This window comes from Drosophila rhopaloa, unplaced genomic scaffold (genome assembly GCF_018152115.1).
Source record: "Drosophila rhopaloa isolate 14029-0021.01 unplaced genomic scaffold, ASM1815211v1 contig_178, whole genome shotgun sequence".
In the NCBI taxonomy this organism is placed as follows: domain Eukaryota; kingdom Metazoa; phylum Arthropoda; class Insecta; order Diptera; family Drosophilidae; genus Drosophila; species Drosophila rhopaloa.
The window spans coordinates 11,095,325-11,116,171 of record NW_025335059.1 but is presented as its reverse complement, the minus strand read 5'-3'; the positions used below and the strand labels follow the sequence as shown (position 1 = coordinate 11,116,171).

General features: G+C 38.5%; 1 protein-coding gene across 1 annotated transcript; it reads right to left on the bottom strand.

Annotated features, from left to right (window-relative positions):
* Positions 1-2,403: 2,403 nt before the first annotated feature.
* On the bottom strand, positions 2,404-6,527 carry LOC108048019 (insulin receptor). Its single transcript, XM_017128479.2, has 7 exons — positions 5,825-6,527; positions 4,737-5,274; positions 4,509-4,656; positions 3,903-4,298; positions 3,624-3,840; positions 3,330-3,568; positions 2,404-3,263 (listed from the first exon to the last, which is right to left on the bottom strand). The coding sequence occupies exons 1-7, from the start codon at positions 6,332-6,334 to the stop codon at positions 2,771-2,773; spliced, it is 2,541 nt and encodes an 846-aa protein (XP_016983968.2). The 5' UTR covers positions 6,335-6,527; the 3' UTR covers positions 2,404-2,770.
* Between the last annotated feature and the right edge of the window lie 14,320 nt (positions 6,528-20,847).

Sequence of the window (20,847 nt, the reverse complement as noted above, 5' to 3'; positions counted from 1 at the left end):
ACTGCCTTATGTACTCTAAATAGATTTTCCCTAGTTGGGGAAAAGATTTATGGCACAACCGTAGACACACACTCGCACAAGCTCACAAGGCGAAAGTGTACAGTATATATCAATGCCTCCGAACCAAACTAGTACACATCATTACCATTACCATTCCCAGACTGAACGCACTAACCCAGGATATACAGACCTACTCGTTTCAAATCCGAAAACGCAGAGTTTAATGCGTCGATGGTGAAGGTGATGCCGACACTTTCGTTTCTCCAGTTGGGGCAAGGACAATTGAAGTGCACACACGTGGCAGAGTAGAAATGCGAACTTGGCGGTTATCAAGCCAAAAATTTGGTGTTCAAATTTGAATAAGCTTATCTCTTTTTGGATCACCAAGATTTTATAAAATACAGCCCGTTACGAAACCAAAATTTGTTAAGGTATTCTAATTCAGTTAGTTTTAAAACTAAAAAAAATTTCTTGTCATCTCAGTCTTTCCAGCTACCGCGTTTCTATCTGGTGAGCAAAGGAAAATGTATTGCAGGCGTTCTGCCGACACATGAATAGTATGTGAGAGCTGGCTTAATATAAGCTATGACATTTTATCTCTAAGTAAAACTAAACTCCTGATATCGGTTATTCAAATACAATTATATGTTTTTGCTCAAACCGCTCTGTGTACTACATTGGGCAACACTGGTCGATGTCGTGAAGCACTCAGTTATATTGTCCGACTGACTGAATGACGAACGAACTAGGGAACAGTCTGGGGGACGGCGAATCTGACGCACTGACTTCGCCGAACCACACCCAAAGTGCTTGGCCTGGCAAGTGCATAGATAACAAACGAGTGCAAGGATAACGAGGATACACGGCAAGGACTGCGTCTACAACCACAACTACGGCTGCTACTACAACAGCGACTACGTCTACGGAAATAACGCGAAAATGGCGCAACAGTAAGGGCATAGGGGAGACAGTGAAATATTGAAATACAATTGGTTTAGGAAAAGCTCCCTCACAACCCTATACCTTCCCCTCCTTCTCCGAGGACCAACAGGATGGCACTTAAAGATGGCGCTAAAGGATATGGGATAAGTGGTTTTCAGTTGGCTCACATTTCGCTTAAAGTCCAGCCAGTTGATTTAAGTGGGCTACATCAAATATTGAATAAGAGATTAGTTGTTCAAAGCTTGTCATACTCTCAGTATAATGAATGAGGTTAGTCAGCAGGTAACAATTTCACTGAAAAAAAACGATAGCTTAATCGAAAATAAAATATTAGATTTAATATTACAAAGTCAATATAACATTAATATAATGATAATACTTTTTTGTGATGTTCTGCTTAAATTAAAACAGAAATTGTCATTTATTATATTTTAGTTATCTTAACAAATAAAAAATATACGCATTTTACTCTATTACAAATTTTGACATTACTAAAATATATTTATTTCACAAACACACAAAAATATAACAATATTTTTGTACGGTTTTAAAAATTCCAATTTGAGTTAGAATCCATAAATTAAAAATTACCCAAAATAATTCTCCTCGAATTATGGAGGCTTTGTGTTAGGAATACATTTTAAGTGTCTTTATTGCCAATAAAACTGATTGGACTTATAGAGTCTTTGAGTTGGGAACAAGAACTATGTTATAGAAGTTTGCAAAAGTGATTGTTTCTCTGTTTTGATTTTTGCATTTTATTTTTGATCCAGGAATAATTTTTTCCAGTGCAGGCTTAAGGGGGAAAACAGGGATAGTCAACGGGTAACCCCTTGAAGTACTTGGCTCGGGACCTCGCGTTCGTCTGAGGTAGTTAAATTGCGCGTCAGTGTCAGCGGCAGAATTGAAATCCTTTTCCTCTGCAGGCACTCTGAACGCCCACCCTTCCCCGCGTTTGCCATGCCCCTCGTTTTGGCCCTGCGTCAATCACGAACCGTTTTCCCCCATTGAGTGGGACACGTTTTCATGGAACTTTTCCAGCTGCGCCGAAAAGTTGGCCACAAACAAGGCGACACATGACACGTACTCGACTTGACTCCACTCGAAGCATCGTCTCGACTGGCTCCTTGCCCTTTTCCTCCCAGTTTGGAGGGGATTAGTTCTAGTTTTTGTCAGTGTTTTAAAGTTTAAAGCTCTTTTGTGGCATATTTGCATATTAAGTGCCATGCGTTGGCATTTCCATGCTGCCTGCTGCTGTTAGTTTGGCCTAGACGTAAGCCATAGCCAATCTCAAACAAGGTAACCGCTTTCCGGGTAAAGTTGAAAATCTCAAAAAGCACCGTCAGTGCGGGATTTTCCTTTCCATCGGTTTTGGGCTTCCACCCACACTTTGAAGACCTCCCACTAAGCCCAACGAGCTGCTAAGTCAAATTAGAATAGATTGATGAAAACATATTGTCGCTTGTTGAGGATTTGTTAGGCATTTACACATTTACTATACATTGCGAGGAACATTAAGACAACTACAGTTATTGGACTTACAATACTTAGTTAAACCCATATGACACGTCCCTAAAATGGAAGATTGAAACACATTTACAAATCCTGACTTCCACATATAATAAGACAATCACTAGAGATTTCGGGAACTCATTCGTTTTCGGTATAAAAGTAAATTCATAACCAGAAGTAATACAAAAATGTAATCAGAAAACATAAAGGGTGCTAAATTAATTTCAGATCTCGTTTTAAAAAGTCTAGTGTCATATGGGCTAGCATTTATCACCTGCCAGCTAATACAAATGGGTTTCGATCGATAGTTTCTACCCTAAACATCCTTCATTAACCGTTCGATCCGAAGGCCGGTGGTCTTGACCAGGGCTTCCGCCGGATTGGAGCACCCGTTGACCACGCCATCGACACAGGCTCGCACTGTGACCCGGTAATAGGTCTCAGGTTCCAAATTGAAAATATAGTAGAAGTGCTGATTGCCCGGCAGCTCGATGCCATTCAAGGTCTCCTCAACGACGCACTTTTCCTCCACCTGCTGGACCACCGATGCATGTGAGTTCTGGCACTTTGGCATGGCATGGCGGATCTTGCACTTCTCCCGATCAAAGTCCTGCATGTCCTTATGCCTCATCTCGCTTTTCATGCGGAACATTTCGTAGGTCTCAGCGGCCTTTTTTACCAGCGTTTTATTTGTGAGCACTGGATTGGTCGGTGCCAGAGTAGTGGGCACTTCCTTTTTCTTCATAGTCAATAGATGCTCGTAGTCTACTACTTTGTCGAACTCCTTTCTTCGATTGTCGTAATAACGCCTGTCAATAAAATCGTTTTTTTATTATAATTTTAAAAATCAGTTTTTAAAATCAGTTTATACTTACGAGACGTAAATGAGATTGGGCAACGCATCTTCGTAGGTGATTTGATCTTTGTTGTAGTAATCCTCGTCGTCCGGTTGAGGACCCGAATAGTAGGGTAATACATCTACACAGTCGCAATCCAAATCTGCGATACTTGCGGACACGTCCTTTACCTCCTTGGTTACATTCTGCTTTTCATAGGTCAATAAATATTTCTTAATGATGCCGTTTGGACGACTAGGTGGCCACCAGTGAAGGAGCTGTTAAGCAATAAAATTATTTTACAATAAAATTATAAATTATTGAAAGACTCACAATCTGGGAGCTGATCTCCGAGCTGCCGCGGATCCGGACCACGGGACTAGGCCTATCGGGCAGCGTTTGGAAGTAAGCGATTTTCGAGTAGGCGTCTATTTGAATATGGTAATCGGTGCGAGTTAGGGTCTTCACGAAATACGCATACTGTGTATAGGGCTTTAGGTTGCGTATCACATGACGTCGGCTCTTGTTTGGCGAAATATCCATGAGCCAGCTGCAAAATAATGGGAGGAAAAGCTATAGATGAACTCCGGACTGGGGGAATACCTCACCCACTTGTCATGACCGCAACCATGCCGACCATCGTACATAGTCACGTTTTGCTGCGGGGCTTCCTTGTAGTAATACGAATATCCTATCAGCGTTTCCATGCCGTCCCAGTCCATATAGTCCATGATAATGCGCACCGCAGTGGAATTCAAATCCTCTACAACGGGCTTCAGGGACCTCACTCCGTCGCCACAAATCACGCGCTCACCGTTCGAATTGGGCGATACATCTGCCACAGATATATTCTCACCGCTCTTCAGCGAGCTCTGCAATTGGTGAATTTTTTCGTAGCACAGCCGGGGATTCAGGTGGAAGAAGAGCATACCACGCTGGATGATCACATGATGATTGGGGGGCCAGATGTGCTCCAGGTGGTAGTTATTAACCACGAAGAGGGCGTATCTGAAAACGGCAGAAATCAAAACTTAAACAATTTTTACGTTTGAATGTACTATATAAATAATTTTGGAGAATATAATTTACAGAATATTGTGCAAGGGTATATCAACTTCGGCTCCGCCCGAAGTTAGCTTTCCTATCTTGTTTTATTATGAAGTACTTTTCCAAATTAAAGAAAAATCTACAGCGTGGTATTGATTAAAATTAACTTACTTGTTTTCAACCAGCTTATCACCTCGAATGGAATCTAAGTTCTGAAGAAATGTTAAAGACATAAGCTGGGCAGAGTGTATAACTTTGAGGTAGCCAGTGATCTCCTTAACACTAACCAAAGCATTTTCCAAAGCTTCTACTATTTTCTCTGTAACAAAAAATATTTTTAAAATCATCGATTTTTATCATTAAATTAAGGTAGTAACAAATATTTGATTCCGAACATACCTTTAATGTTCGTCAGCTCAATGGTTAGAGAACCATTAATGGTTAAACAGTCCTGCAGGTCTTCTAAGTCGGCGGCACTCTTGACATGAAAATCGCCCTTACACTCCACTTGACATTGAATCATGCCCTTGGCATCCAGGACCTTCTTCTGATTCCCCGGACATTTCTTCACACACTGATAGCCACGTACCAAGGGAATCCTTCCCAAATCCTTGCATTCTCTCTTGCTGATGCACTGTCTCCTGTTTATTTCGTAACTGGCGATACATTGATTTACACAACCAGACTTTCCCTGGTAATTTGCACATAGTGAACAATTTTGTGAATAGCATCCAGTAACGCAGTTGTGGTCACAGCATATGCCCGCATTATCGCATCCACTTATACCACAGGCCGGTGGGCAATCCTTGGAACGAGGCGGCTGAGGACGAAGCTGGGCTGCGTTCAGATTCCAGCAATGCTCCGAGGCATTCTTAAGGAAATCGAACTCTGCTAATGGACCACCACACCAAGGACACTGGCCATGCGGCTTGTTATGCTTTTGACAAAACGGAATACAATAAAAAATTTTCAATAATTTTGAACTGGATACTAAAAAGTTCATTTTAACATATTTTGTGTCAGAAGTTAGCAACGCAGTGAAGAAGACTATCCAATGAATATTCAATTCACATTCTCTATATATTGTATATAGTGTATATAATACAGTTTTGATCGGGATCATCAGGCGATTCGATCTTGTCATGTCCGTCTGTCCGTGCGCTTCTATGTTAACTAGTCTCTAAGTTTTAATGCTATCTGTATACAAATTTACCAAAAGTATTTTGGCTATTTCAAAAAGACATAGAAGGAATCGCAAAATGAATAGCAAAAATACTATTATACGCATATACTCCAATTCTATGCCATTTGTTACGGCTTAAGTTGTTTTTTCTGAAATATGCACCGTTATGCCGTCCCGAAATAAACATGCTTAATTTTTACGATTTGAAAAATAAATTTTCAGTTTTTTCAAGCTAACTTCCTTTCTTGTATGATATAGGCTAAAAATAGCCCCATTAGCAATAAATTAGCTTATCCACACTCACCTTTAGAGAATAGTGCTGTTCAGTCGCGTTGCCCATGAGGTACATCCAATCAATGGTCTCCACGAAGCACAACATGGGGTTCGATTCGATGCGAATGAAGCCCTTCTGGACACGCAGTAGTTCCACCAGGCCCAGCTCCCTTAGATTGCGATTCTCGTAGACCACCAGAGCGTACTTATCGAAGAGCTGGGCCTGACCGCGAATGATCCGCAATCGGGGGAATATCTTCTGGAGGGTGAGCAGCCCGTTGCAGCGATACACCATCAAGTAATCGCTGATCTCGGAGACATTGCTGGCCAGCGATTCGAGGCTGTAGTTGCCGGCTGTGAAGTCCACATGGGCCAGTCGTATGTGACCCACCACGTACGTACAGTTCTGCATTTTCCGAAAGTCCGCAATCTCGTTTATCTCCAGCGATCCACAGGCGGTTTGGTTATCGGTTCTGGCGAGAACCGGCCATGGAGCTCCGAAACCGAAAAACACCAACAGCAGCGGGACCAGATGCCCCATGCTGCCACCTGACACTTCCAATTGAGAGTACTTGACCCGGGCGTTAGGGTTGGGGGGTTTATCGATCAATTAGCGCGCCCGCTTGAATGTCAATGTCGTTTTCCCCGCCCGATCTCGGCGGCCCACTGACTATATATGTATATATGTTTTTTGATGTTTTCCCGCTTCTTAAAAGCGTTGCTTCCCCGACGACGTTTCGATTTCAACTGATGCGATTCAAAAGGCGTTCTCTGCCTTCGATCTCTTTAATTAGCCTGCTCTTTCGATTTTCACTTTGTTATGTTTTGGTTCGCATTGTTATTTCTTTTTTATGCGCTCGTCTTCGTTTTCTAAACCCTTCGGTTACACCAGCATAAAAAGTATACATACTTTCCCAAATAAAAAAAAAACTAATTAAAAATCTGTTGGTGATTTTTTATATTGTATATTATTTAAAATTTTTAACTATCCACTTATTTATTTCAATATTTATTCAGACGAAAATAACTTAATTCCATGGAACAAATAAAAACAGAGTTTCATATTTTACCTCTTTGGATATTAAAATATAAAAATAAATATTTATTTATTTTTTAAAAGTTTACCATATAAATCCTAATTATTAATAAAAATACAATTTAATTTCTTGGGTGATTTCTGCTCTTTTTTATGCCGGGTGTACAAGAACGGCATGAGAATGGAGAGCAAAGGCGGTGGCTGTGCTGTGAGCGGACGGATGATATCGGTGCGGAGAACATATGTAGTGTTTACATTAATAAAAATAAACATTTATGGTCAGTCCAAAATATTTTATACATAGCACTCTTGAAGTTTGTTTTTAATTTCTCGCTCTCAGTAAATTGTATACTCCGTTCTGCTTCTCGGCCGAAAACTCTTTCTAATTCTTCTCAGAGGCTAAGTTTTTTGAGTGGTCAATCCCCTACAAAGTTTTCAATTATAAAAATATATTAATTTATATTTATTTTTTTAATAAAACTAGTGATTCGATTTTTTTAAGCTTTTACAAAATGAGCCTTTTTTTTAAATAGTTGTGTATTGTGTATGTACATATGTATGTATGTATATAAATTAAGTTCAAATCTTCTAAACGAACCCTGCTTAAAATTCTTTGTACGGCACTGTTTCATCTTGTTGGGGCGATCATTTCACGCATCTGTTACTTTTCACGTTTTTTCTTGTTGCCGCTTCCTTTTTGCCGGCAGCCCAAAAACACTTGTTACTTCTGCATCCGCAACTGGCCCCCTTGCCACGCCCCCGGCCCTGCCCCCCGTATGACCTTGCAAAAGACTGCGAACCGGTTTAGACCTCCCTTCCATTGTTCCTACCCTTTTCCCCACCGAGTGCATGTTTTGTTTTTGCCTTTGCACAGAAATTAAATTGCACCGGCGAACAATTCAATTAGAGTGAAGAAGAAAAGAGCAAAATATAAGAAGGCAAAAAAACAGCAAAAATAAGGAGAACAAAAAAACAGAAAAACCAAAGCTGAAATCCAATTGGAGGAATAGTGAGCAGTGAACAGTGCGCAATTGGCGGTTCATTAAAGTGCAAGTAACGCTGACGAAGCTAAATTGGAATCGGGGTAGAATTCTAAATTTAGCTTGATGCAAATTAAATAAGGACACCCTAGCCTGAACAATTTAAAAATCTAAATAAAACCACTTAGACATGAATATTATTTTTAAAACCAATAAAAATGACACACATTTCCGAAAATTAATAATATATTAAATATACATATATTGTTTTAATGAGCCTAATACAGCAATGGTTATTATTTCAAAATATTTTCCGTAAATTTCATTCAATAATGTTCTACTCTTTACTATTATTGTTTGGAAATCAAACAACATTTAAATGTTAGTACCATTAATTTAATAATTTTACTTAATAAAAATGTATGTTGCGGAAATTATTAAATTAAATTTTGACAACTGGAAGTCCATATTGAAATGTATCAAATACAAATTAAAACAATATATATAAACAATATCAGCACACTCTTTTATAAACCTTACAAAAATTCAGTAATTAACAAACAAATATTTTAAAAGGGTAGAGTTCTCTTCATATTCTTTAAAAAAATCATAGACTGCATTAATTTTAAACAGCGCAATATGCACAAATTCACACAAAAACACGAGCGACAGCAACAACAAGTCGCAGTGAACGTGTGAAAAAGCCGCACAGGCATAACTATCAATGATTTTTTTGTTAGCTGATGTTCTTTTTTTGCCCCCGACTGCGAATCAATTTTCGCAGTAATTTGTAGAGCCTGCACTGATGTGTAACGCGCGAAATTTAATGCAGCATCCTTTCCGGCGGCACGTCAAACTATGAACACCCACACACACCAACAGGGCAACCCACACAACCAAAGGCGCCAATTATTGAATATGCCAGCAGGCAGCATTACAGGAGCAGCGGTTAAAGAGGGGGTTAAAAGGGGGGTAAAGGATGGGCAGGAGAAACAGCCACCGTTGTCGATTTAGCTATTTATTTAAAAAAAAATTTAAAGCTAAAGACTTTTGAATTTATCATGTAAAATCACACAATTTCTACCATTTTCCAAAATTTGAATTATTTAAATATTTATATCATTTTTACTTGGCCTTAGAATATATATTAATTGTTTTGAATTTTTAAAGTAACCTTTTTTCCATAATTAAAGCCGTTAAAAACACTATTTTCATAACTTAGACTTGAGACTACAAATAACTTTAACTATAAACTTTTTTCTCGGCAGCTTTTCCGGTCGAGTATTGCCATCACTGATCCACTTAATTCGCACGGGAGTTGGAAGATGGTGATGAGGCGGTGGACTCCGGAGTCACAGGAGTATCGGAGGCGGCAAACACGTAACGCCATTTTGCGGCGCGTGATATGAATCGCTAGCGTGGACGTGTGCATATGCCTAGAAGCAGCAGTTGGAAAAGCGGGGAAAATCGGGACCTAAGGCCTGTGGGAAAAGGGATTGGGGAAAACTTGGACATAAGTCAGGCCGTGAGTCGGCGGTCCACGCACGTCGCTGCATTTAAGTGCCAAATTAGGAGGAGTCCGTGGCCAACGAATCCGGAGCCATGGATGTCTTGCACATGGCTATTGGTCATAAATCAAACGGTCGATGCAATTTATGGCCTTGCCAATTCAATGGGCCACTGCCGCTGCTGCTGTCTCATCATGACCCATTATTATTATTGCTGTTATTATGGATCCCGTCTTGAGCCAGAGAATTAATTAAGTTTGCTGAAAAATGCAATCCGGCAAATAGACAATGGCAGCAGCTGTTCCTTCAGTCCTTTTACTTCGGCTCCTTGAGTCCAGTTCTGAGCAGTTGCATCCTGATTGATGTGGCACCTCGCAGCAGCTGACAGGAATCTCAGCCCGGCAGGCTGATGCAATTTGACACATGACAAAGCAAGCTGCATAGTAACTCCGACACAACCAAAAGCTGGCCAAAACTATGCCCTTTAACCTTCCCAGGCACCATTTCTTTACGAAAGGGTAATCATTGAGAATTACTTTAACAATTTAAAAGCCATGTAATAAACACAAGTGGCTGAAGCACTTTTCTATTATTTAATTCACTTCACGCTTTATATAATTGCACTGCTCTTCATTTGCACGTGCATTTTATAAGACTCACTTCAAAAATATTTATTTGAATTTCAAAGCGGATTTAAATCAACAAAGTAACAAACCTAGTTCATCTTAATTGCTTTAGAGTAAATCTCAATTAAAATTTTATAGGAAGTGTCTAGAAAACGTCAATACCATCAAATACTCACACACTAAGCTGTATACAAAATCAATAACACTCGAATTAAGAAGTTTTCGAATAAATAATAGACAAAATAACCATTCTTTGTAAATTTAAGTGAATAGTAAACTATTTTTCTCACCAGTTGAAAAGTGACACTTAAAAGTGCAAAACATTTAAAAAACCTCTTCCAATAAAGAGTTAAGTTGGCGATATGCCTTAAAATGTGCCTAATTGGCAAAAGTTTCTCAAAGTGCTAAGCAAATAATTATTTGCAATTTAAAATTTAACTTTGCAAGACATAATGTTAAAAAGTTGGTTGAGGAAAAGAAGTTGTAGGATTATGGGATAAAATGATTGAGTTGCAGCTTGGACTTAAATTATTTTATACTTAACTATTTGTCTTAACCAGTATTAAGAAGTTAGTTTTTTTATGTGTATAAATTTCCAAAGCAATAAACATTAGATATTATTTTATATTAAAAATCTTTTACAAAAGGTACAATTTTTCGTATAAACTTCACTCTTAATCAAAATGTTCCATTGTTACCCCTTCCGCTTTTCAAAGCATCTGCTAAAAGCGTTTCATATTTTACGGCTCACCTCATAAAAGCAAAAGGTTGACTGGTAGAAAGGCAAGGCGGAAAGTGCCCTTAGTTACAAGGATATGGGCAACCTTTATGCCACTTGCATTACGCATACGCCCTGTCGTCGCCGAGATCTTCAAGTTTATGCTAAAAAGTCGCACACAGACGCAGCCGGCATTTGCCTCCTTGCATTTCCCCATTTTTATTTAAATATCCATATAACCCCTTGTCCGCCACCTGTTCTCCTAGCTCCGCTTTATGCGTTCCTTTCATGCAATGCAAATCGTTGGAAAAATAGTTTATTTTTTTTACATATTTTTATGAAACTTTTTCTGCCTTTTTCCCTTTGTTGCTTAAGCATGTAATTTATGTATTCCTGAATGCGCGTGTGTATGCGAGTGCCACAACAATTTGCATATGTGGGCCTCACCCAGGTGGCCGCCTCTTTTCTATTAGCCACGCATAAAGCTTAATTTATCGACGCCTGCAGCCTGGAATTTTCGCTCCCATTTTGACCAGGAAGTTGCAGTCATTATTTTTTATACCCTTGGTCACTCCACAAAAATTTGGCTATCAAAGAAAATTAATAATGCACAAAAGAAAAGGGTAAAGTAAATATCTGGCATTTCCACTTTTGCGTGCGATTGAGGAATTTTGCGTTAAGGAATGAGTGCAGAATATTTCAAAAGGTTTAATCAGCCGTTAAATGTTGAAAAAGTAAAAAATGCAGGGATATCATGTATACTACACTAGGAAAATAAACTGAATAATTTTCAATTTTGATAATGACAGAACCTTAAGCAAGACGGAAGTACACAATCAAAATGTTAATTGAGTTTAGTTTTCTGGTAACTATTTGTTTCCTAATCTAAATGACTTAGATACCATTTTTATAAACATTTCCGACTTTTAATGATTTATTTATGTCATTTTCATAAGTCAAAGACTAATTTTTCCAGTGCAGTTGCTGCTTCACACCTCCGACTTAAAATCGTAATTAAATGTATTATTAAGTCTTTATGCTTGAAAGCGACTTGTGGTAAATTTATGGCCAAATTAATTGCATATCTGATGGGTGCAAAACCAGATCAATGGCTGATTGCTGAGAGGCGTTTGGCTCGCTCATTAAGCTTCTGCCACGGGCTTTGTTGTCGATTCCAAATGGCACTGAAGGGCGGCCATGGGTGGCTGCTAATGCGTCTGAGTGCTAACTGCTTGGAATCGGATTGTCGGACTAAAGGCTAGTCGGATTGCGTCACGGATGGCCTGAAAACGATATCGCTGCAATGCGAATGTGTCTGAAAGCACGGTTCAATTGAGTTGCATGTTCAGTTGAATGGAGGCTGGGATTTTAAAGGGTGAAATTAGGTTTCACTGATTGGCTTAAATGACAAATCAATTTGATATGGAAATCACAATTAAGGAATTCATTAAATAAGGTAAGCATAGAGACTGAAATCAGTTGAAGTTAGAATCTGCAATCAGTTTTGAAAGACTTATTTAAGTTTGCTTAAAGAAATATAAAGGATATGAATGAACATATTTCCGATTGATTTGTTTATCAAGCAATCTAGTTTACGACTGATATACTCTAATTTCGACGGGAATTCTATAATTTAGTACAGATAATTACCATGCTAACATGTTTAGTTATAATTCCAACGCAATTCAAAAATCCCACAGTTTCCTTGTTGTAGTTACAAACTTCCGCCGATTACAGGGCGGATGCTTTATTTATTGGCCGCACTTCTGGCATAGTGGTTCACTGGGCTCAGTACTTCTTTAGCTACCAAAAAAGCCTAAGCTTAGCCAGAAGTCATGGCTCTAACGCTGCCATTGCGAGCTCGTAAACAAATGCGCACCTCAAATTTGTAAAGATTAGCAGACAATTCGCACACAGTCAACACGGGCAACATCTAAGCTGCCATCTACCATCTTTCAATCCCTATAAACACACTAAGAAAAAATATTTGTACCTCATTTTATTTTGTATATGTAAAACGGTATCTACAAGAAAATTTTCTTGATGCCCAGTTAATTTTAAGTAATAAATTAAACAGACTACAGTTAATATTATAGATTTTTAATGTTTAAAAAATCATTGCTAAATATGAAATATAATTTTTATTAATAAACACTAAAGTTAATTTTGAAAGTCTAAACAATCCGTGTTAAATGTCATATACCCATTTTTTAAAAACAAAATATTGGAGCTTGTGAAGCAAATGTAAATATATAGAATATAAAACATTTTCTTTGTGTATGGACATTTTGAAAAGAGGGAGGGAAGCTGAAACCGACACAGGGAATGGTTCTAGGACGCAGTTTCGGGGTTCCAGGTAACCACCTTGTCTAATCTAATAGCTGCCGGCTGACAAACATTGACATTTTCTGTTATGTAATCAGACGCCCGAAGGTATGCCCAAAATATAAAGAACACGTGCCCAACACGCTCGCCACTCGCCGAAAGCGGAAGGTAAGGCAAAAAGCGGAGGAAACGCAATAAATTGTCGCATAAAAATTGATGTTTTATTTTCAGCTGCCTTTGCCACCACTCGTTTTCCCCCAGAATTTTCCCATTTTGGGTTCTGTTGTTTTTCGCTCCGTCTTTTGCTATGCAAAACGTGCATGGAAATCGCAAAATTCTTTCTGGTGTTTCGGTTAGCCCAAACACAAACAAAAGAATCCAAGCAGAAATTTGCTGCGGGGAGGGGGGACAGAGCTGCGGGCGAAGGATCAACGGAGACACTTTTAAATGGAAAAACACCAATATTTAGAGAAAATTGAAGATGTGGCACTAGTGACAAGTGACACATTGCACTCACTACTAGCATATACTACAATTTTTTCACTGTGATTCCATTACCTTCATAATAGAGTAAACCCCTCCCAAATAAAATAAGCCTTTAAGGTAAGCGGCTGGGTAAGCTTCTTACTATAATTCACGCATATTTAACACAAACTTCTCCCAGTACTGCCATATTTTACACAAGGCATGGCCATGACGCTCCAAAATGTAGTCTCAGCCGACACCGCCATGATTATTTGATGTCAGGCCGGCGTTATTTATAGGTGGCTGACTTGACTGTCGCCGGCTCTAAGCGTTTCCTTACAATACATATATTTAGTTAGAGACCCCGAAAATAGACTGAAAACAGTTTATTTAAGTCATGGGTGTGGGGGAATAGGGCGCAAATTAATTTTTGCCGCGTGTAGTGTTCGGGATGTGTTGAGCGTTAACCGCAGGGCAGGCACATGTGAAAAATGTCGAATAATCCATTACAGACAAGACAAGTGCCTCTTATCGTCAGACAGCCCACGCAGTGCGGAGTTCTGCCGAAGATGTAGCCATCGTGGCCCACGAGGGTTCACCTTCCTCCAGTCACTGCACTTGACATGGCCGTCCAGTCCGCCCTTTTCGGACGGACTTCCCACCATAAATATGCCCGGGATGTCAGTCAAATGCTCTTCGCTTTTCCTCCGAACATGCTGCATAATCTCCTGTCCACCCCGAGGCGCCAGGCGAGAGTTTATGGTCTTGAAGTGGGTCCGATCTGCCCGGGGTAGCTCCTAATTGGTTTCCCGGGAAACTTTAAGCGAGCTAATGAATTATCTAAATCGCTTTCTTGGAATGCGAACAACTGGCCTAATAAATACAGTGATAGTTTCATTAAATTTGTTTGCTTTCTCAAGGTGTTTTGGGTCTCTAATGAAATGACTAGGTTCTAAAATTACTAATATAGGTGTCGAGAAATATGCAGATTTAATCGTTTTTTATATTTGAAAATTTATTGTATTCCATACTTTTAGACGTCTTTCTAAGTGAATTTTGAAGCCCAGTAATTTCTCTAACACCCCAAATTATCTTAAAACCCCAGTTTATTTAAATTTATACAAATAAAAACGTAGTTCATTTAGATGGGACTCTCAAATGAATTTAAATTAAATGTATCTTTTCATGTATAATAAGTTTTAGTTTTTCAATCATTACCCAACATTTTTTTTTTCAAATTGTATATGCTCTTGATTTTGCAATCTTTATTATAGGAAAATTTGCCTGTCGTTAAATAGGTATATTTACTAAACCCCACACTGTCAATACAATTCATAATGAACCTCGTTCCAAATTGGCCAAACATCAAGTAAACAGTTGATACCCTGACCTACGCATTCCAGCTAACCCAACTCAAATATTATGGCTGACTTCTTGCACATCTTGGCTTACAAGTCACGGCAGGATATTCGAATACATATAGTGGAAAGATAGAGGTAAAAAGGGAGATGAAAAGCCAGCATGAGGGTAAGATGTGGAAGAAGGTAACGCGATAGCGGAGCGGAAATTTGAGCAATGCAGCTAAATTGCGTTTAACCAAGCAAGCGAGCCAACTCGAACTGAAGGCATTCAAGAGCCGAAAACCCATTCCCTTTTCAGCCGGAACTGTAGAGCTCAGGACCCGGATGGCTAAGAGTCCCAAGGGGGAAGACCACCTTCCTTGTGAAGACAAACTGCGCGTTGAAAACATAAATTCTTGATTGCAATAGACGTCGACAATGTTGTCACCGCCGCCCAACTCGGAGGCATCATCATCATTTTGATGTCGTCTCCTCATGAACTTTCGCCATATTTCACTCAAGGCTACCAATTCAAAAGGAACACGCCCAGAAATCCCGTCAGTGTTGCCAAATACAAGCCAGAAAAGTGAAAATAAAGGAAGGCACAAATTGTATTATTGCTTTGCACCAAATATACTTTAATAATGTGCATCGCGTATTATAAAACTAAGTAGGTATTTAAAAACAAATTCATTTCACAATTTTTTAACACAAAAAAAAGGTATGCCTAATTTAGCAAATAAAGCTTAAGTTTTGAAATGTTTAAACATTTTAACAATTTAAAAAATAGGAGATTGACCAAGTTGGCAACACTGACTTCAACCCCCTCCCTTTCCGAATTGCGGTGTCCAAAAGTAACAAAAGGAACACGTGACATCTGCGGGACATAAATAAAGAGAAGGAGAGAAATGACCGGTGTAAATTATTGCACGACATCATCAGCAAAGGGCCTCTACTTTTGGGGTCACCACCTTCGCGGTAACCCATTTATAACCCCCAAATTCGTTCGCTCCGCCCCTCAGAACCGGCCTGAATCAATGAGTTCTCCTCCCGATTCCCTCTGCTAACTTAGGCAAATTAAGTGCTTAAATTTCAATTAAAACTTGTACTTGAACTTCTTTCCGGAGCGGGAGAATCGGGAATTGGTTACGTCTCCCATCGCACTGGCCTCATTAATGCTAAATATCCGCGATATTTTATAGTAATTAGGAACAGTCAAATTGAATTGGCATTAGGGCGTGTAACTGTGCCGGCTTTGCTATAAAAAGCAAATGTTATTGGGGTTAAACTTAGTGTTACATTCTTCGGGACGGAAGCAATTTGTTGGAAATTAGACATTAAATTTAATAGAGGAAAGGGAAATGAGTCTAAGGGATAGGGCAAGCAGATTGACGATCCAATTGCAAATTTGAAATTTCAACAAGAACTTCATCCCTTAAGAGGATGATTCTTGTAAACAAGCTGAGCCTAAAATATACCTAAAAAATGTAATGGAATAAAATCATAGCTCGGATTTACTTAAGCAAGCATAGAATCTTAAAAATAGGACATTAGACTTCGGTGAAGTCAACCTAAGTACATTATAATGTCTAAGAAGTTGATTCTTTTTATTTTTTTTAAATTTGATTTTCAAAAAACAGGTTCAGCACTTAATTTATCGAAAGTTGATTACGAAAAAGCTGTGATTCTTTTCATAGGATTTTTAAAGTCTTTTCGACACTTAGGCGTTGCATTAAATACTTGCTATTCAGTGGCGTGGAAGTCAGGAATAATTTCTTGTGGCACCAGCCGAATCGAACCGCAGACACGGGCACAATACAATTTGATTTCCATCTCGTGGAGTCTCTGGCTTTGATTGCCGCTGACCTACTTGCTGCCTGATTACCCAAACGAACACATACTGCGATGCCCCCCTCACGAGCGCACACATATACAGACTCGGTGGTAAGGGGGAAATGCTCCTTGTGGCATAGTTAGCATAACTTACGGCGCATGCCGCATTCCTTGCTGGCAAATAACTTTGCATACTTTCGGCGGCATGGATAAGTCGCCTTGATTTATGCAGCAAACACTTTCGATTAATTGCCCACAGAGCTGCGCTCATTGCACATGAGAGGCGGATATGGGGAATTTCGGGATAATGCGGGGCCAAGGGGCGAAAAGTCATCAAAACTATTTCATTAATTTGTTGCTCTGCTCGGCTGCTTTGGTGTGGTCCCAGAAGTCTTTAAAACTTTTGTTTGTTTGTCTTTGGCTAAAGTTTTAATCGCATTTGTTTGACACCGCTCCTGACTATATATTTCGTTGACAATCTGTCTCACTTACTCTGCTCCTGGCTTGCTAGCTTGTGACAATATTTAACTTATAAATCCACATTTTAGACAAATGTTTGTCTAACGGAGGAAGGACATTTTCAGCAAATGGTCTATTTATTGGGTTGAGAGAAACGTGAAAAGTTGGGCAATCATTTGTAGGTTTGATTGATATTGATCCGGGACGATAGTTGTTGTTTAACCTTCTTGTCCTTTTAAGCAAACACAATCTATAATTCGTATACCACTATAATAATACCGAATGCTGACTCTGGTCCCCGGGAGCTCCTGGCCTTCTTTGATAATTGACACGAACACATACGAAAAGAGAGTTAAACTGCCAAAACATATACAAAAAATATAAAGCTCACAAAAAAAACACATTTAAAGGGAAAACTATAGTTTATTACTTTTAACAAAATCCATTTTCGAAATCTGTAGGTATTTCTCTGATTTATATTCATAAATTGCTATACTCTTTAAAAGCTTACTGAGGTAATTTAAGTTCGCAAAGTTTGATTGCCGTTATTCACCTAATGCTACATTTAGAAAATGCATCGCGTATGCACAAACATCAGATTAACTTTTCTATCATTTTCAACTTGGCCCTCAGGCAAAACGATTTTATATTTTTGGCTAGCCCTCTTCCTCTCGATGGTTAGTGAAGCGAGAGCTGCAGAGCTGTCAACCGCACAGATACAAATACAGGAAGCGGAGCAACGGCTCACGGGGCGTATGGGTAATTTTGGGAAATTGAGGTGGCTGTAGGACGAGTGGCGCTCTGGGAACCAAGGATGAAGCTCAACTGAACCTGACTGAACTGCACCTGACGCACGGGCAAATAAACCAAGGGCCAACTAGCTCATCCTCATGCTGCCACTCTTTTTAGGCCCGACCCCCTTTCCCAACATCCCCCCTCAACCCCTGTGTGCGCGCTCCTGTTGCTAATGTAGTTTACTTACGCTGAAATATTTGCTTTTCCAAACTGCATTTCCATTTCAGGGCAGGAGTCAATTTTTATCACTCGCTTGAAATTTGCATACGGACATGCCAGTTTAAATCTTCTAAGAGTTTTCAGTTTCAATTGCAGGCACAGTGGGAAACGAGAGTTAAACATTACAAATTAAGAAAGGAGAATATTATTATTCTATTTATTAAGCCGATATATTTGCCTTAGATCAGTAATAAATAATAGTTATCATAATTAAAATATTGCAATTTAAATTAGATTTTGTTTTCAGAATTTTCATTACCCTAAAACCACTGTGCAGTTTTTGGACAGAAAACAGAGCGTGTCCAAAACTGCATTGCCAAATGATGATGAGAATTCCAAGTTCTAATACGAAAAAATTCGCCAGAATTTCAGTTCCTGTTTTTAGATAAAATTAAGATAATTGTACATGCTAGTGAGAATGAGATGCAAAGTAAGGAAGGGCTTAGCGAGAATATTCAGCCGCAAATTGCCGTCATCATTCTTGGGAAGGTGCTACCTTTTGTCCGGCTTTATGCTCGCCTGTCCGGGACTTATGAGGAAGGCCAAAATGTCATGTACAACAGATAAAAAGGACACGGGCAGAGACACGGACACGGCGGCTAATGACACAAAGAAAACACGAGTCAAAAACAACGGAAAAGAATACTAGAAAAAAATTCGCTGCACTAAGAAACACAATTTATGAAAATTTGCAGTTGTCATTTTAATTTCATTAAAATTTTGATATAATATTCCTTAGAGTGATTTGCAATAAAAATTATAAAAGATATAAAAAAAAGTGTAAGATACAATACTGAAGTATACTATAGTGACCCAGTTTTTGTTTGTCATAAGATCTGATATTAACAATCTTATATAAATAGTATTAAAAATAGCAAAGTAATTTTATAATCCTTTATAAGATTTTCTTATATAGTTTAAATATATAATTAAAATGTAGCATGTTAAAATTATAAAAGAAGATTTTGCTGAAAATTTACAGTTCAATTCCAAATATCATCGGATGATTTTTTTTTCCTTTTTTCCGTGTACAAACGGCGAGGGACTAGCCCAGAAAAGGGTTATAAAGCTCAGTTCCATCCGAACTCCCCCTCTCTTCCCCCCTTATCTTTGTTCTAGGCCATTATTGTGCAGGCTTTATTGTTTTTTGTGCTTTTGCCATCTTACTCATTTTATTGTTTTGGCTCCTTTGCCTTTTGTTGAATTGAAACAATTTGTCACTTTTTGGCCAAGTGCCTGTGGCGGGTTTTTGTTCAGCAATGCGAGAGTTAACTGAACCTCTGAGGAAAACCCCTGCCACGTTAATTCATCTCCTTTGTAGTTAATGAAATGAATGAAGAGCAAAGCGCAGATGGGCGCACAAAAATATACATAATATTTCTGACAGTGGTTATTGCAAATTGGCAACTTCTGTTGGAGGCTTGAAAATTACGGATTTCCTGAGGGGTCATGAGGTAAGTCAAATTACCAGGATTAATATATATTTTTTTAAATCAAATGTTGAACTGAAATAGTTACAAAATCCTCCAATTACAAATTAAAGTTTTTTTTGCACAAACCAATTTGCATGGCGAAAAACTGACTAATAAATGAACAGTTATTAAAAATCTCTCCTTACAAGTTTGCAAAGGCCATTAGTAAATATATTATGGCTGAGTAGATATATCATTGTAGTTGTTGATTGCATTATCTCCACAATTACCATAAAAATGTGTAAAAGGGAAAAGTAACTATAATTTCCAACATATGTTTGAATCTCTTTACGAAGTGTTCTGCCTATAACTCGATATATACAATGAACTGCATTTCATTAGCTCACCGCACTTGCCACGTGTAAAAACAGCAAAAAAATAAATAAAAAGATTGCAAAAAATCAATCGGCCGTTTAAATTTCACTGAATTGCCATTTCATTTGCATAAGTTACGGATTGAACATTACATTACAGTACATTAAATTAATGTCAGACGGCCACTTAGTTCGAATAAAATAAAAGCAATGCAATTTGTTCACACAAGCAGTTAAAGACCAGTTGAAAAAAAAATAAAAATCAAGAACTGTTAAAAGAGATTTTGTTTGGCATTAGCTTTCTGGGATAACCAATCAAATAAATAAGATTAAAGGGCACAAAGGGGAAGGAGGCCTACTTAACCTCGGATGGACCTGCTTTATCAAAAGACAGAGACTGAAGCTCCAAGATGCCGGCTTATTCCACTGCAGCATTGCTCCACCTCACCACCGCTCGTCCCATTTTCCACCTGCACCACCTGGCTTCAGTCCTCCCTTTGAACTTTGCCCAGTGGTTTCTAAATCGGCCCAAATGTCTTAACAATGAAATCAATTCTGAACAGCCTTTTGTGCCGGACTCTCGCACAAACCCACGTCCACACTCTGAAGCAGGTCCTTTGTAGTGGACCGCCTAAATGTTAGCTGACTGCTTGAAATGTGAAAGAATGGACGATTGAAAAATATTTTCTTAAGATATTTTTTACTATTAACATTTTTTAAAATAAAGATTAGACACACTACAAGTGCAATGTATACATACACAGAAAAAAGGTAATTAAAACGATTATCTTTTTGATGTTGATACGGAAATAAATATATTTAGAAAATGTCAAAATACATGTTTATATAAAGAAATGATTTTTAAATATATAAATGTTAAATAAAAATCTAAATGTTGTTACATATATATTTATTCCTTTTCTAATTAATATTTTTTAACTTAACAAATCTTCCGATGTTTCAA

Coding starts and splice junctions, on each gene's coding strand:
- LOC108048019 (XM_017128479.2), bottom strand. CDS start 6,334: ATGGGGCATCTGGTCCCGCTGCTGTTGGTGTTTTTCGGTTTCGGAGCT. Junction 3,841..3,902: donor CATGGTTGCGGTCATGACAA/GTGGGTGAGGTA, acceptor ATTATTTTGCAG/CTGGCTCATGGATATTTCGC. Junction 3,264..3,329: donor CCCAATCTCATTTACGTCTC/GTAAGTATAAAC, acceptor TTTTATTGACAG/GCGTTATTACGACAATCGAA.